Source organism: Aquarana catesbeiana, linkage group LG01, assembly GCF_042186555.1.
Source record: "Aquarana catesbeiana isolate 2022-GZ linkage group LG01, ASM4218655v1, whole genome shotgun sequence".
Taxonomy (NCBI): domain Eukaryota; kingdom Metazoa; phylum Chordata; class Amphibia; order Anura; family Ranidae; genus Aquarana; species Aquarana catesbeiana.
In genome coordinates this window covers 599,110,557-599,125,347 of record NC_133324.1, presented here as the reverse complement: position 1 = coordinate 599,125,347, position 14,791 = coordinate 599,110,557, and the positions used below count along the sequence as shown (strand labels likewise).

Below are 14,791 nucleotides of genomic sequence, written 5' to 3'. Positions count from 1 at the left end.
CCAGGTGCCTGGACTGATAGCCGTCTCAGCGAGCCACTGAGACGGCCGCTGCCCGCCCCTTCAAAGCTCAGCGCTCCAGTGAGCGTGGAGGAGCATAGCAGGAGAGCTGCTGACTGACAGTCAGCAGCTCTCTACTCATGGAGCTAAGAGAACTGAGCCATCAACGCTGTTCGATGGCTCGGTTCTCAGTGCAGAGGCGCCGGGGGACAGATGCAGCATCGGACCGATGCTGCATCCACCTAGGTGAGTGTAATCGGGGAAAAAACCCCAAACCCATACTTCTCCTTTAACCTCTAAAAGCCCAGCACCAAAGCGCCGCTACTGAGTGCATTGCACATGGCTGTGGTATGGCCCCATTCTTTTGAATGAGTTGTGTTCAGTGGGTGGTACTGCAAGAATACAACCCCATCTGGCTGCCTTTGTGACTCAACCGCCTGTTTTTACCGCCTGCCAACTGCAAGTGTAAACTTGGCCTTACTGTTTGGTCCTAGGCAGGTAGGCGATAACTTCAAAACAGGTTATCAGATACATAATATAACAAACAATGCATCCATCCACTACAACCGAGATGTAATCTATATAGCATTACCTACTGTGTACATTATTATTATTATGGTACTTATATAGTGCCGTCAATTTACGCAGCGCTTTTACATATACATTGTACATTCACATCAGTCCCTACCCTCAAGGAGCTTACAATCTAAGGTCCCCTAACTCACATTCATATACTAGGGCCAATTTAGAGAGAAGCCAATTAATCTACCAGGCAGGTAGAGGGATTCGAACCAGTGACCTTTTTTACTGCTAGGCAAGAGTGATACCCACTACACCACTGTGTTAGATAAATTGGAAATTAACAAAGGGAAATATGTCAGTTTTGTGATGTTATCAGACAAGTTCATTGCGGTGTTGCACCAGGCATGCCAAATCATGGTAAAAGTGCTGTGTGACTTCTATAATTGTCCAATTGAGCACGCCAGTGTGCCAAAATAATGAAGCACTGCAATGTTCTAATTTAAAAGTTTTAAAATGACGCTGTTACCAGAGTGGCATAAATACTGTAGTGAGGAGTCGTAGACAGTGACGATCAGCACTGCAGTAAGGAGAAACGCAGTGAAAAGGTCCTTGCTCCATTTTTTGGAATCGTAGCCCGCACGGGAACTGCAAGTGCAGTGGGGTTCCCAGGGCGGGAGTAATTTCCAGTGCGTGCGGCACACCATTAGGATTTATGGCACTTGCACATATTGCCTGCGGTTTTCTGGGCAGGTGGTTGCGGTTGCAGGAACAGGTGCAAACCCGCAGCAAGAACCACCCGCACAGATGTGAACCTAGCCTAAAATGAAGCAGAAGAAGAGATTATTGTCCTCAGGCCTAGTCCCACATCTTTGACTTCATATGAGGAATCCTCTGATTCCATTTCCCAGTGATTTACATTACAGAAATGCAGGCATAATCCCACAGAAAAGAGTGAATGTTTTCACTAATTATGAATAATACAGCAGAGAGGTTTTACATTAGATTGTCCTTACAACAGACAAGTTGTGAGTTGTTTTCTTATAAAATGTAGCCATGGGGACAGATTTGTTGCTAAGAAACTAGTAATACAACATCAGCATAAGTGGTCAACAGGATGTTCCCAGTGAAGGTTTTACATTTCCTATAGGTACCTATGTAAAGGCATGGCTTAGACCACGTAGCTTCAAAGCAATATAAAGTGAATTTTTATGATTACTCCAAGGATGGATATTTAACTCACAAATCTAGCCAAAATATTTTTGGCTCAGTTTTGCTTCGGGGATGAAAGAATTAGAACCTCTGCCAGGTTTTTCTATTCAGGCTTGTGTCCTTGTTTGCGCAGTGTCCCCTCACTTCTTGTGTGGTTTCCAAACCGGTAAATACATCTCCCCAAAAGTGGCACAAGCAACAGTAAAAACCTCAGGCTCTAGCCTGAGACTCAGAAGGGAATCTGAGAGAGAACGCGCTCTGTTTGGACTTAAGAAAAAGCATTAGGTCCTGCAATTTCAAACCTACCGTCAAGGCGTGACGTTTGCATTCCACGGCCAGGTAGAGACAACCGGAAGTAAGTGGTGGACGCTGTCTTCCTTAGTTTTGTGAGTCTCGTGGGTCCTGTGCCATGTAGAACGCTTTTTTAATGCTGATAATTTTAAGTACCGATTGACTGACGGATTTTATGGAACATGTCATTTTGAGTTTAAAATAAACGAGAGAGAAAACCAGAATTACGCTATTTGAGCCCCTTTTTCCTGTCCGAGTACCTGTGGGAGATCCAGCACAAGCTCTGACACCCTCCATAACGTGGAAGACAGCCGTGGTTAACATATGAAAACGTGATGTGTTCATCTTTCTGGTGAGTGAGAACCCCTAAGGAGAGTGTGACGCACAGCTTGCAGATTCGGGTGTGAGGCGCACAACGTTTATACCACATTAGGACCACCATCTGTGTTCCTGTGTCTTCCTGGACTTTTATCACCATCTGTCATTCTTCAATTTTCTCATGTTCCATTACCATATGAAAGCCTGTCATAATGAGCAATGACAGTAGCGCCGCTTTAGTAATCAGAGGTACCTTTTGGAGTACCTGTGTGGACATTTTACTATATTGTATGAACAATCTACTAAGCAAAAAAAAAAAAAAGAAAAAGCAGATTTGGCTAAAGTTCTATTTTAAAGATTTTGGTTCAGTGTTTATCTCTTTTTCTAGTATGTTATACAGTCTGTAATCTGTTTAATTTTGTATTATGACTCCATATTCTGGACATTTTATTAATTATTCATCATGTGTTTGATCTGAATGTGAATCGTTTTACCCAATTGCATATTAGTAACCTTTTTTTATTGATGTGCTTTCAACCATGTCAAGGTGATATTTGATCGCCTCTGCAGTTTTTATTTTTTGCGCTATAAACAAAAGAAGAGCGCCAATTTTGAAAAAAAACAATATCTTTTACTTTTTGCTATAATAAATATCCCACATTTTTTATCCAAAATTTTTTTTTCCTCAGTTTAGGCCGATATGTATTCTTCTACATATTTTTGTTAAAAAAAATCGCAATAAGCGTATAGTGATTGGTTTGCACAAAAGTTATAGCGTCTAGAAAATAGGGGATAGATTTATGTCATTTTTATTATTATATTTTTTTTTTTACTAGTAATGGCGGCGATCTGCGATTTTTATCGGGACTGCAATATTGCGGCGGACAAATTGGACACTTTTGACACATTTTTTGGGACCACTGACAATTATACAGCGATCAGTGTTATAAAAATGCACTGATTACTGTATAAATGTCACTAGCAGGGAAGTGGTTAACACAAGGGGTTAATTGTGTTCTAACTGTTGGGGGGATGGGACTGTCTGGGAGGAGAGAGAGATTGGTGTTCATACATAGTATGAACACACAATCTGTCTCTACTCCCCTGAAAGAACTGGGATCTGTGTGTTTACACACACAGATCCTGGTTCTCGCTCTGTCACGAGCAATCGCGGGAGCCCGGCAGTCATCGCGCCCACTGGGCACTCACATTGGATGCGGGCGCACACGCATGCCCCTAGTGGCCAAAAGACGAAGCGACATAAGGTAACGTCGTTTCGCCCGGCCGTGCCATTCTGCCGCAGAAAAACTGCGGCTGCTGGTTGGCAATCGGTTAACCACTCTTTGATAGCTTTCAGATTTTTAAAAGTAGTTTCTTAAGTAAGAAGGCTTTTTTACCTTAATGGATTCTCTGCATTAAGTTAAAAAACCTTCTGCATGCAGCTCCCCACCAGCTCTTCCGTTACACTTACCTGAGCCTGATCTCGATCCAGTGATGTGCACGAGAGCAGAGGCTTTCTCAACTCTTTGCTGTCTTTCGCCTCATTGGCTCATAAAACAGCAGCAGGAGCCATTGGCTTATTGGCTGTCACTAGTAAGGAGGGAGCGGGGCTGAGCTGTACTTTGTGTGTCAATGGATAAACAAAGTGGGGCTCAGGAGTGAGAATGCGTGAGTGCCCCCATAGCAAGCAACTTGCTATGGGGGCACTTGGTGGGGGTGGGGGGCCCAAGAGCACCTGTGGGGGACCTGAGAAGAAGTGGATCGGGGCTGCTCTGTGCAAAACCATTACACAGAGCAGGACATGTTTGTTATGTTAATAAACTAAAAAATGAGCATTTTACAATCACTTTAACTACAGGCTTAAGTGCTGAGTACCACTTTTGACACTGTTATGGACTTTTTTTAGTTGAATGTAATTAGAGAAGACACTACCCTTCACTTCTGTAATTAGTTTGGGGACCCTGAAAATGATTGTGCTCAAAATGCTACTAAATAGCCCATTTGCGATATCTACATACAGAGTATATATACAGCATATATGTATATAATATGTATGTATGGGTGTATGCATATATAATGTGCATTTATGTGTATATCACGATTAAAGGAATGTGCTGGAAACGTTGCTCTGTGAAGGCAATACACCAAAAGCTGCTTTATATGCAGGAATCTATTTAAAGTCAGTGTGTTGGTGAGGGCACAGTTTAATGACATCATTCCAATATGCCCAGTGATGTCATTCTTACATTGATGTAGGAATATGACTGTATAGGCAGTCCTGACAAAGTCAAGGTATACTCCTGTACATGCAGAGAAAAATGACTTCCAGTGACTAGTTATCATTTGAACTCTAACAATACATTTCTAATATTTTCTCCATTTGGGTCTGTACAGTTGGAAGTGTTTTATTATACTCTATATCACCAAAAGTTTTGGGATACCTGCCTTCACACACACATGAACTTTAATGGCATCCCAGTCTTAGTCCATAGGGTTCAATATTGATTTGGCTCACCCTTTGCAGCTATAACAGCTTCAACTCTTCTGGGAAGGCTGTCCACAAGGTTTAGGAGTGTGTCTATGGAAATGTTTGACCATTCTTCCAGAAGCGCATTTGTGAGGTCAGGATGTGGACGAGGAGGCCTGGCTCCCAGTCTCTGCTTTAATTCATCCCAAAGGTGTTGTATTGGGTTGCGGTCAGGACTCTGTGCAGGCCAGTCAAGTTCTTCTACTCCAAACTCTCATCCATGTCTTTATGGACGTTGTTTGTGCACCGGTGCGCAGTCATGTTGGAACAAGAAGGGGCCATCCCCAAACTGTTCCTACAAAGTTGGGAGCACGAAACTGTCCAAAACGCCTTAAGAGTTCCCTTCACTAAAACAAAGGGGCCAAGCCCAACCGTTGAAAAACAACCCCACACCATAATCCCCCCCTCCACTAAAATGATTTTAGACCTGTGCACAAAGCAAGGTCCATAAAGACATGGATGAGCGAGCTTGGGGTGGAAGAACTTGACTGGCCTGCACCTCAACCCAATAGTATACTTTTGAGATGAATTAGAGACTGTGAGCCAGGCCTTCCCGTCCAACATCAGTGCCTGACCACACAAATGCGCTTCTGGAAGAATGGTCAAACATTCCTATAGACACACTCCTAAACCTTGTGGACAGCTTTCCCAGAAGAGTTGAAGCTGTTGTAGCTGCAAAGGGTGGGCCAACTCAATATTGAACCCTACGGACTAAGACTGGGATACCATTAAAGTTCATGTGCGTGTAAAGGCAGGCGTCCCAATACTTTTGACAATAAAGTGTATCTGTTCCAAAGGTGCGATCTGAAAACTTCCTGTAGTCTCAACCTGAGCTGGAATCGTTCCCTACTATACCTGTGGACTACAAAACACTTCCCCCCAGTTATTGATAAGAAAGGGAGGTGTTATTTAGTCCTAACACAGTGTTCTATAGTTTTAACACTTGATAGGTTGACAACGATTCTCACTATGGTGTCATCCTAGGACAGGAAGTGAGTTAATGGCAGGATTATCAGTTAGAATACAAGGGAGTAAAAACAAATGCGACCAGCACATCTACAATACTATCAAATGTTATTCTTGGTTTGAGATATGCTTTAATATTTTTTAAATGACATTTGCTTTTCCTTTTACATTACAGGAGAGTTACTCACCCAGCCAAGACCGGAAGGGATAACCGAAATGATGTGCCCCAAAAATGGTACTGAGAGAGTGAATGTAGCTCTGGTTTTCCCCCCTACACCAACAGTGCTCAGCCCTTGCTCTAAATGATCCCCCAGTATCCCACTTCTGCTTTGCAGTATTTGGATAACAGAATCAAGGAAAGAGAATTTGGAACTAAGACAATCGCAGAGTACCCAAACATTTTTCAAGAACTGTGACCATGTGGTATATTACAATGTAGCAAGAGGCACAATTCTAATTAACTGGGAGCCACTGTGTCATTTCAGAGCTTTAAGGTATGTATGTAATACATAGTCTATGAATAGGACTTCTTTAAAGGGGATGTATGATGGTTTTGTACAAGTTTTCTTTACTTATTGAGATTAAGACTTAAATATTTTTTTCAGCCAGATAAAAATAAAGATAATAAATAAAGATAATGAAAGTGCATATTAAAATCTTCATTTTCTTTATGATCCTCTGGCTTGAAGTTTAGGCTTCTTCTTACATGTTTTCCAATTTCTCTTTATCTCCTAATGAAAAAGTCTACTGTTTACACAGCTTAATAGCCTAAATTGAGTGTGAAATTTACATGCACAGGGACTTAAAACAAACTGAATGGATAGGTCAAAGGTTTTAATGAGTCCTTGCTGAAAGCAGATTATTACTTCTATGGTGTCTTTTTAGCTTAAGGGTCTCAAAACTTTCTAAACAAAGAGCCAGTTTACCGCCCTTTAGACTGGGGCGGTGGTGGAAAGGTAATTGTGGACAGTGGGGCTGGAAATTTCCGGCATCAGTGAGAGCAAACAATGCCTCAAGCTTGGTGATCAGTGGGAGTAAAGCCTTGTACACAACAACCTCCTGGGTTGAATGAAAAAAAAACTGACAGGTTGGAGCCACTGTACTAACAATCTGATGTTAGTACAGCGATCATCCCTGCTGTTCTATTGTGTTCTGACAGGGGGACACACCTCCCTAGAACACTGCAGTCAGCCCTCTCATTGGCTGAGAGCGCTGATCGGCTGGTTTTCTGGTCGGCTTCTGTCGGACCGGCTGCCATACACACTGCCCCTCTGTTAGAATGACATAGCACCTGTGGTCAGCAGGAGGGGGAACAATGCCATATATCAGTCAGAGGAATAGTGCTCCATCATTGTTATCAGTGGGAGGAATAGTGCCCTATGCTTGGTATCAATAGGAGTAATAGTGCCCCATTATTAGTATCAGTGGGAGGAATAGTGCCCCATTATTAGTATCAGTGGGATGAATATTGCTCCATCATTGGTATCAGTAAGAGGAACAGTGCCCCATCATTGGTGTCAGTGGGAAGAATAGTGCCCCATGGTTAGTATTAGTAGGAGGAATAGTGCCCCATCATTGGTATCAGTCGAAGGAATAGTGTCCCATCATTAGTATCAGTATGAGGAATAGTGCCCCATCATTGGTATCAGTCAAAAGAATAGTGTCCCATCTTTAGTATCAGTGGGAGGAATAGTGCCCCATCATTGGCATCAGTGGGAGGAATAGTACCTCATCATTGGTGTCTGTGGGAGGAATAGTGTCAGGTCACCTGAGAGCAGGTGACAGATGCACTCTGTAGGAGTTAGAAGTGCACCGCTAAGATAGTGGACCCGAGGACTGACTGCTGCGGATAATACCCAGGGAGGTTCAGGAAGCAGGTCTACTGGATCATTAACACAGATCCCAGTGGGAGCTAGATCATAGATTCCCTAGGGCGCGGAGTCTAAGAGCCAGTGGGTGTTCACCAGAGCCTCTAGTGGTGACGATACACTGCGCGGCAGTCTGGCTCCAGATCGCGGCCCCCAGGGTCTCACAGCTCATGCTCACGGTAGACTACAGGAGAAGGAAGCAGGAGGCTAGAACAACAAGGATAGTAAAGGGATAAGGCAGAGGTCAGGGTGACTAGCAGACAGGAACAACAGAGTACACGCAAAAGGTTCAGGGTCACAGGCAAGCAGGGATAGTCGGGGACACGAGCAGACAGGAATAGTCGAGAACACGCCAAGGTCGGTAACGGAGACAAACGAAGCGCACACGGCAAGCAGGAAACAGGAAGCCAAGCACACAATGAATACACAATGGTTGATCAGCACCACTGGCTTGCAGTGCACAGGTTAATATAGGGTTCCCTGATAGGGCCTGGGGTGGAGCCATACTTAAATAGTATCCCATCATTGGTATCAGTGGGAAGAATAGTGCTCCAGGATTGGTGTCAGTGGGAGGAATAGTGCCCTATCATTGATATCAATGGGGGGGAATAATGTCCCATGGCCAATGTCAATGGGAGGAATAGTGCCCCATCTTTAGTGTCAGTGGCAGGATGCCCTACTGTTGGTGTCAGTGGGAGGAATAGTGCCTTATATCTGAGGGAAGAATAATGCCCCAAGAGCCGAATAAAGGCAAGCTAAGAGCCACAGTTTGGAGACCGCTGTTTTAGCTAACCCATTCTGCTCTGGGAATCCTTAGTCATAAATAACAAAAATAGCACAATGTTGTAAATACAAATTGTGTGTTGTAAATACACAACAGATTTAAAAATGTGTAACCGTAAAAAAAAATAAAATAATGGGATTTGACCAAAAATCATTTTAAATCTACATTCCGTTACACATGCTTTCTGTCCAGGGAAACTAGAATGCTTTCTGGTCAGTTTTGTTTTTTTAAATTATACATTCTTTAAACTGTGCTATATCTCCTTATGGTGTGTGCTTTATGGGCAACGCACACCCATATGTCACAGAGCACAGCAGAAGCTGTTTGCCTTCAGACTCTCCCCCTTCCCTTTTTCTTTCTTCCTCTTTCTTCCCTTACCCCGCCTCTCTTTCCCCTTTGCTTCTATCCCCTCTTCCGCTCTCTCTGTCTCCACTCCTCTCTCCATCCTCTCTCCCCTCTATCTTGCACTCCTTTCTAAATATTATTCCTATGGTCCTGAGCAGTGGAAAGGAACAGAGGGGTTGATGAGTTTGGTCTATTGAGCTTTGTAAACAGGCTTTCTTTTGGTGCAACTGATAAACATAACCTGAAAACCCTGTCAAAATGAGTGACAGTACCCCCATATTTTGTTCTTGTTATCCTTGCTAGAATAAAGAAAGTAAGTATATACAGTATAAACCACTGTGCATTCCATTACATGCCTGGAAAGAAGTTATCTGATGGTCTGCAAGAGTTTCTATTAAATCTATCTATCTCTATCTATCTATCTATCTATCTATCTATCTATCTATCTATCTATCTATCTATCTATCTATCTATCTATCTATCTATCTATCTCACAACTTTTTTAGATAGGAACGAGAAACACCTATTAGCAAAAGTATGTAGGCATAGGACACACCCCCTGCCACTCCCCCCTTAAAGGAGAATTATACAAAAAAAAAAAGATTAAACCCACAAGTGCTTTTTTAACACTACTAGTCCTTTATACTGGCTTTTCGAAATTTATAAATGCAGCAATTAAGAAACTGGATAAAAGTTTTGGCACTGTGAAACTCTTTTTAAAAAATAAATAGTGCATTTTATATACAACTATATAGCTCAGACAAAAATTAAAGACAAATGAGGAGCAAAGAGGGACAGAGGGACTTTGTTCCAAATCAGGGACAGTTGGGAGCTATCTATCCATTTATCGGCAAGTAGCATGTACTTGGTAACCCAGTTGTATTTACAGTATGTGGGGTATACATCTCCTATTGCTCCAGAGGTACAGTATAAGAGGTTTGAAACGTGACCAATGTGTGTAGTGCTTTACCTTGGCGGTCACCATTGTTGATCAGATAATGAGGCCGCACTTTTTCAGCTCTAATGCCTTTTGGTCAGAAAGCTCAAATAGTTTGTGCTTTCGGAACTCCTTGAATTCATGGACTAACTAATGCCGCGTACACACGATCGGTTTTGCCGTCGGAAGGTTTCTCCGACGGAATTCCATTCAAGCGGTCTTGCCTACACACGATCAAACTAAAGTCCGACCAAAGTCCGACCGTCCAGAATGCGGTGACGTACAGCACATACGACAGGACTAGAAAAAAGGAAGTTTAATAGCCAGTAGCCAATAGCTTCCATCTCGTACTTGCTTCAGAGCATGCGTTCTTTTTGGTCCGTCGGAACAGCATACAGACGAGTGGTTTTCATAATAGGAATTGGTTCCATCGGAAATATTTATGTTCTATTTCTAGGTCCGTCTGAATTTTCGTTAAAAAAAAGTCAGATGAGGCATACACACTATCGGAATATACGATGAAAAGCTTCCGTCTGACTCCAGTAAAACTAGTTCACATTGATTGCCAGATCTGCTGTTCATTGGAGGTGTGAGGGTCCAGCCCACTGCTGCTCATGAGAATGGGAATATCTTAAAAGTGGTTCTGCCAGCCAGGACACATATCAGTGCATTAAACATATGACTGATAGTATATTTAGTCTTTGGTAAAGAATAGTAGTTCATTTTAGAACTCACATTTGCATAAGTAGACATAAACGTAATCTAATATTAATGAGACCGAGAGTAGTCCATAGGCAAGTACATACAAATGTGATTAACCTAATCCTGTGATCTGTATATCTAATCGGTCTGCTTTGTGCGCTTACTTATCCTAATCTTCCTGATGCCTACTGGGCTATGTCAAAGGTTTACCTGTAGATCTCATTGTGCAAGGCCTTCCAAAACAAGCTGGCAGCAGGCCATATGAGCACTTGGATGTGGAAATGATATATGCAAATACCTTAGATCTTAGAAAACATTAAGGCTCTATTCACACCTCAGCATACTGAAATCGCGGGCGTAATCGCACAATTCTGCCCATGATTCCAGAACCACGACAAAACACGGGATGCGTTTGCAATGCCATTATTTCTCAGTGCCACCCCAAATGTGGTGCGATTTTTGCCACAATTGACGTGTGAAAAAAACATGCAAAAAAATTGCACTGCCAAATGCTCCTGGCTTGGGTACATGAGCTTCTTTGGAGCAGAGGGAGGCCCATTCAAATGAATGGTGCCACTCCAAAAACACACAAAGCTACAAAAAAAAAAAAAAAAACGGTGTCGCTGTACTACGCTTAGGTGTAAATGGAGCCTTATGCTACCACATTGATAAGCTCTCCTTTTGAAAATGCTAGATGCCTGCCTGTTCTGCTGTGTGGCTTCAATGTTTTGAATCACTAAATTAGAACAAGTACCAAAACAGGATTTATTTGTTCCCGATCAATGATTAAAAAATATTGAAGCCAGTAGATTAGTATGACATCCAGGCAGTTAGCATCTTTAGAAGGTGGGGAGCAATGGCAGCCTCCTTGTTTTTAAAATAACAGGTTTTCTTTAAATGAAGATCTACTTTGCTATGAAGACACCTCCTAGTACAGGGGGTCCCCTAGTTACAAACATCCGACTTACAAACGACTCCTACTTACAAACGGAGGGAGACAACAGGAAGTGAGAGGAAATCTACCCCTAGGAGAGGAAATTCACTCCTGTAAGAGTTATTACGGGAAAAAGGTACCTCCACTGATGCTTTATCACCAAGGCTTGTTTCCACAACCCAAAATTTTCAAAATCCAATTGTCATTGGGACAGAAAGTGAGGTGAAATCTTCTCAACAGGGGCACAGACAGCAAAACAAATGTTACAGGGGTAATAACCCTTCCCTATGCTATCCAAAAAGCTTAAAAATTGTTTTTTTTGGCTGGAGCTACACTTAAAAAATGTACCTGTTCTGACTTACAGATTCAACTTAAGAACAAACCTACAGTCCCTAACTTGTTTGTAACCCGGGGACCGCCTGTAGTAGTTTGAGAGATGCTTGGTTTTGTGTTCGTATTTAATTTGTCTAAAATGTGTTTTTGTTTTTTTCCAGGAAACATGTACTTGTTGAAGAATATATCACATGGAGTAAATGGGTGCATTGCATCGACGGACAAGTAAACCGTGCCCTTTACCTTTACACGCCTTTTTTTTTCTGTTTTTTTTTTTTTTTTTTTTTTTTTTTTTTTTTTTTATGACCGAGATGGACATTTTTATTGACAATAAAGTGTGTTATTGGAATGGGATCATATGTTAACTCCACTGTAAAGTAATGTTGCACCTGTTATGTATCACAAAAGGATTGTGGGAATTAAATGACTGTGCTATTGATTTCTCAGGGATTTTGCTTGCCATGAAAATACAAGCCATACTGTGTAAACATGGTTGTATTGTAAAAAATAAGCTCTTCAAATGTAAAAAAAAAAAAAAATCAAATACACTCCACTAAATTTAATTGCTATTTAACGTCAGCAAAATGATACATATGTTTTGTTTTTAGAACGTTCAGAACAAAAAAGCACATTAAATGTTATGCATCTCAAAGTATTTAGTCCGCATGGATCTGATGTTTTTCTCCTTCATTGTAAAACACAACCAAATACTGAGATGAATATAGAAGCTGCTATTAAAGTGGAACTATGGGCAAAATAAAAAAAAAATACCTATATTCTGCAATCACTAGCATTAACACAGCAGGTTTCATTTTTCTGAGTCCTCCCCTAACATAGTTTTGTTATCAACTGGCAGATCTGTTATTTTTCTGCTTCCTGCAACAGGGTGGAAACCAGAGCCCTGGGCAATTTCACACTTTGCCAACCCCAAAAACCTTTTGGGGTTGGCAAAGTGTGAAATTGCCCAGGGCTTCCAAGTCTCTGAGGTCCCACCATAATCTGCACAATCCCCTGGCTATAACAGAGCAATGGGCGATCAGGTCAGAACTGTTACAGTCAGCAGTCCCCGAGAGACCTGGGTGCAAGGTGTCACAGCTCCATTTCCTCTGCGGTTGAAGTGATCTAAGACCTGATTCACACTGATGCTATATCGGATGTGTTCTAGAACGCTTGGAATCGCATGACAAGTTAAATAATATTATTACTACAAAATAAGGCTGTTAATGATTTACCACATCCCTGGACTGTAGCAAACCTAAAACAATCGTAATTGAACTTTATAAATACATGTTCTCATATATAAGTATATTACAAAGCACAACAACAGTAAGATAAATATAAAAATTTTAGATATACATATATTGGCGAGATCAGGCAATTTACATGTTGCTCCTGAGTGGAAAGAGAAATGGCAGCAGATAAACAGTGGGCAATGGCAGCCAGGAAGGGCATAGTAAAGTACTAAATCGTGCTTAGTCCAATCGAAGAAAATCATTTCTCCAGTAACTAAATAAAGCAAAAAAGACAACAAGAAAACAATAGCATGTGGGATATTGGGGGAGGAGCCACTGGGCACATGAGACAACCAGTAATGGTGAAACATTGCTCAAAATTACTTACTTTGGGTACCAGATGACATTGCAAATAGGAAAACCTATACAGGGAGACCCCTTAAGGGAGAGCTAGCAGATTCCCTATGTATCCCCTAGTTGTAGATCTAGGTTTGCATTTAGACGCAACTAGGGGATACATTCCATTTCCTATACTGTACATTCCATAGTCCGGACTACTGCCTCGTTCCATTAGCTATACTGTACATTCCATATTCTGGACCACCTAATTCAATATGTCATGCTGTACATTACATATTTCAGACCACCTCATTTTTTATGCCATGCTGTACATTCCCTATTCCTGACTGCCTCATTCTTTATGCCATGCTGTACATTCCCTATTCCTGACTGTCTCATTCTTTATGCCATGCTGTACATTCCATATTCCAGACTGCTTCCTTCTATATGCCATGCTGTACATTCCATATTCCAGACTGCTTCCTTCTATATGCCGTGCTGTACATTCCATATTCCAGACTGCTTCTTTCTATATGCCATGCTGTACATTCCATATTCCAGACTGCTTCTTTCTATATGCCATGCTGTACATTCCATATTCCAGACTGCTTCCTTCTTTATGCCATGCTGTACATTCCATATTCCAGACTGCTTCTTTCTATATGCCATGCTGTACATTCCATATTCCAGACTGCTTCCTTCTATATGCCATGCTGTACATTCCACATTCCAGACTGCTTCCTCCTTTATGCCATGCTGTACATTCCATATTCCAGACTGCTTCCTTCTGTATGCCATGCTGTACATTCCATATTCCAGACCTCCTCATTCCATTTGCTATACTGAACATTCAATATTCCGGGCCGCCTAATTCAATGTGCCATGCTGTACATGTCATATTCCGGATCGCCTCATTCTTTATGCCATGCTGTACATTCTATATTCCGGACCGCCTCATTTTTTATGCCATGCTGTACATTCTATATTCTGAGCCACCTCATTCCATTTGTTATACTGTACATTCCATATTCTGGCCCGCCTAATTCAATATGCCATGCTGTATATTACATATTCTGGACCACCCCATTCTGTATGCCATACTGTATATTCCAAATTCTTGACTGCCTCATTAATGTTGTACATTCCAATTTACAGACCAATTCATTCTACATGCCATGTTGTGCATTCCATATTCTGTACTGCCTCATTCTGTATGTCATGCTGTAACGCCATGCTGTACTATCCATATTTCGGACTGCCTTAAAGTGGTCTCAGAGGCAAAATAATTTAAAGAAATGACATATATGATGCAGTCTGTCACTAACATTACAACAAAGTCTTTGTTTTCTGAGTCCCCCCTGTAAGAGCCCACTTGCTGCAGCCATTGTGAGATTGACTCTCTTGCTAATTGATTTTCTTTATGCTGCATTATTTAGAATCCATTGTGTGTGAAATCACAGAGAAGCAGTGAAGCTGAGAACTGCAAT

General features: G+C 41.7%; 1 protein-coding gene across 2 annotated transcripts in view; it reads left to right on the top strand.

Moving 5' to 3' along the window:
• MFHAS1 (multifunctional ROCO family signaling regulator 1) overlaps window positions 1-12,388 on the top strand; it is a 101,455-nt gene extending 89,067 nt beyond the window's left edge. Inside the window, exons 2-3 of one of the 2 annotated variants that reach the window (XR_012235953.1) lie at window positions 6,006-6,324; window positions 11,895-12,388. Coding sequence is in view for 1 of the 2 variants with exons in the window: in XM_073598595.1 (XP_073454696.1) it covers window positions 6,006-6,136 (131 nt within the window). In the remaining variant the exon portion in view is untranslated. Of the gene's footprint in view, window positions 1-6,005; window positions 6,326-11,894 lie in introns of those variants that run through there. The other variant, XM_073598595.1, reaches the window with a different exon arrangement.
• The last annotated feature ends 2,403 nt before the right edge of the window (window positions 12,389-14,791 follow it).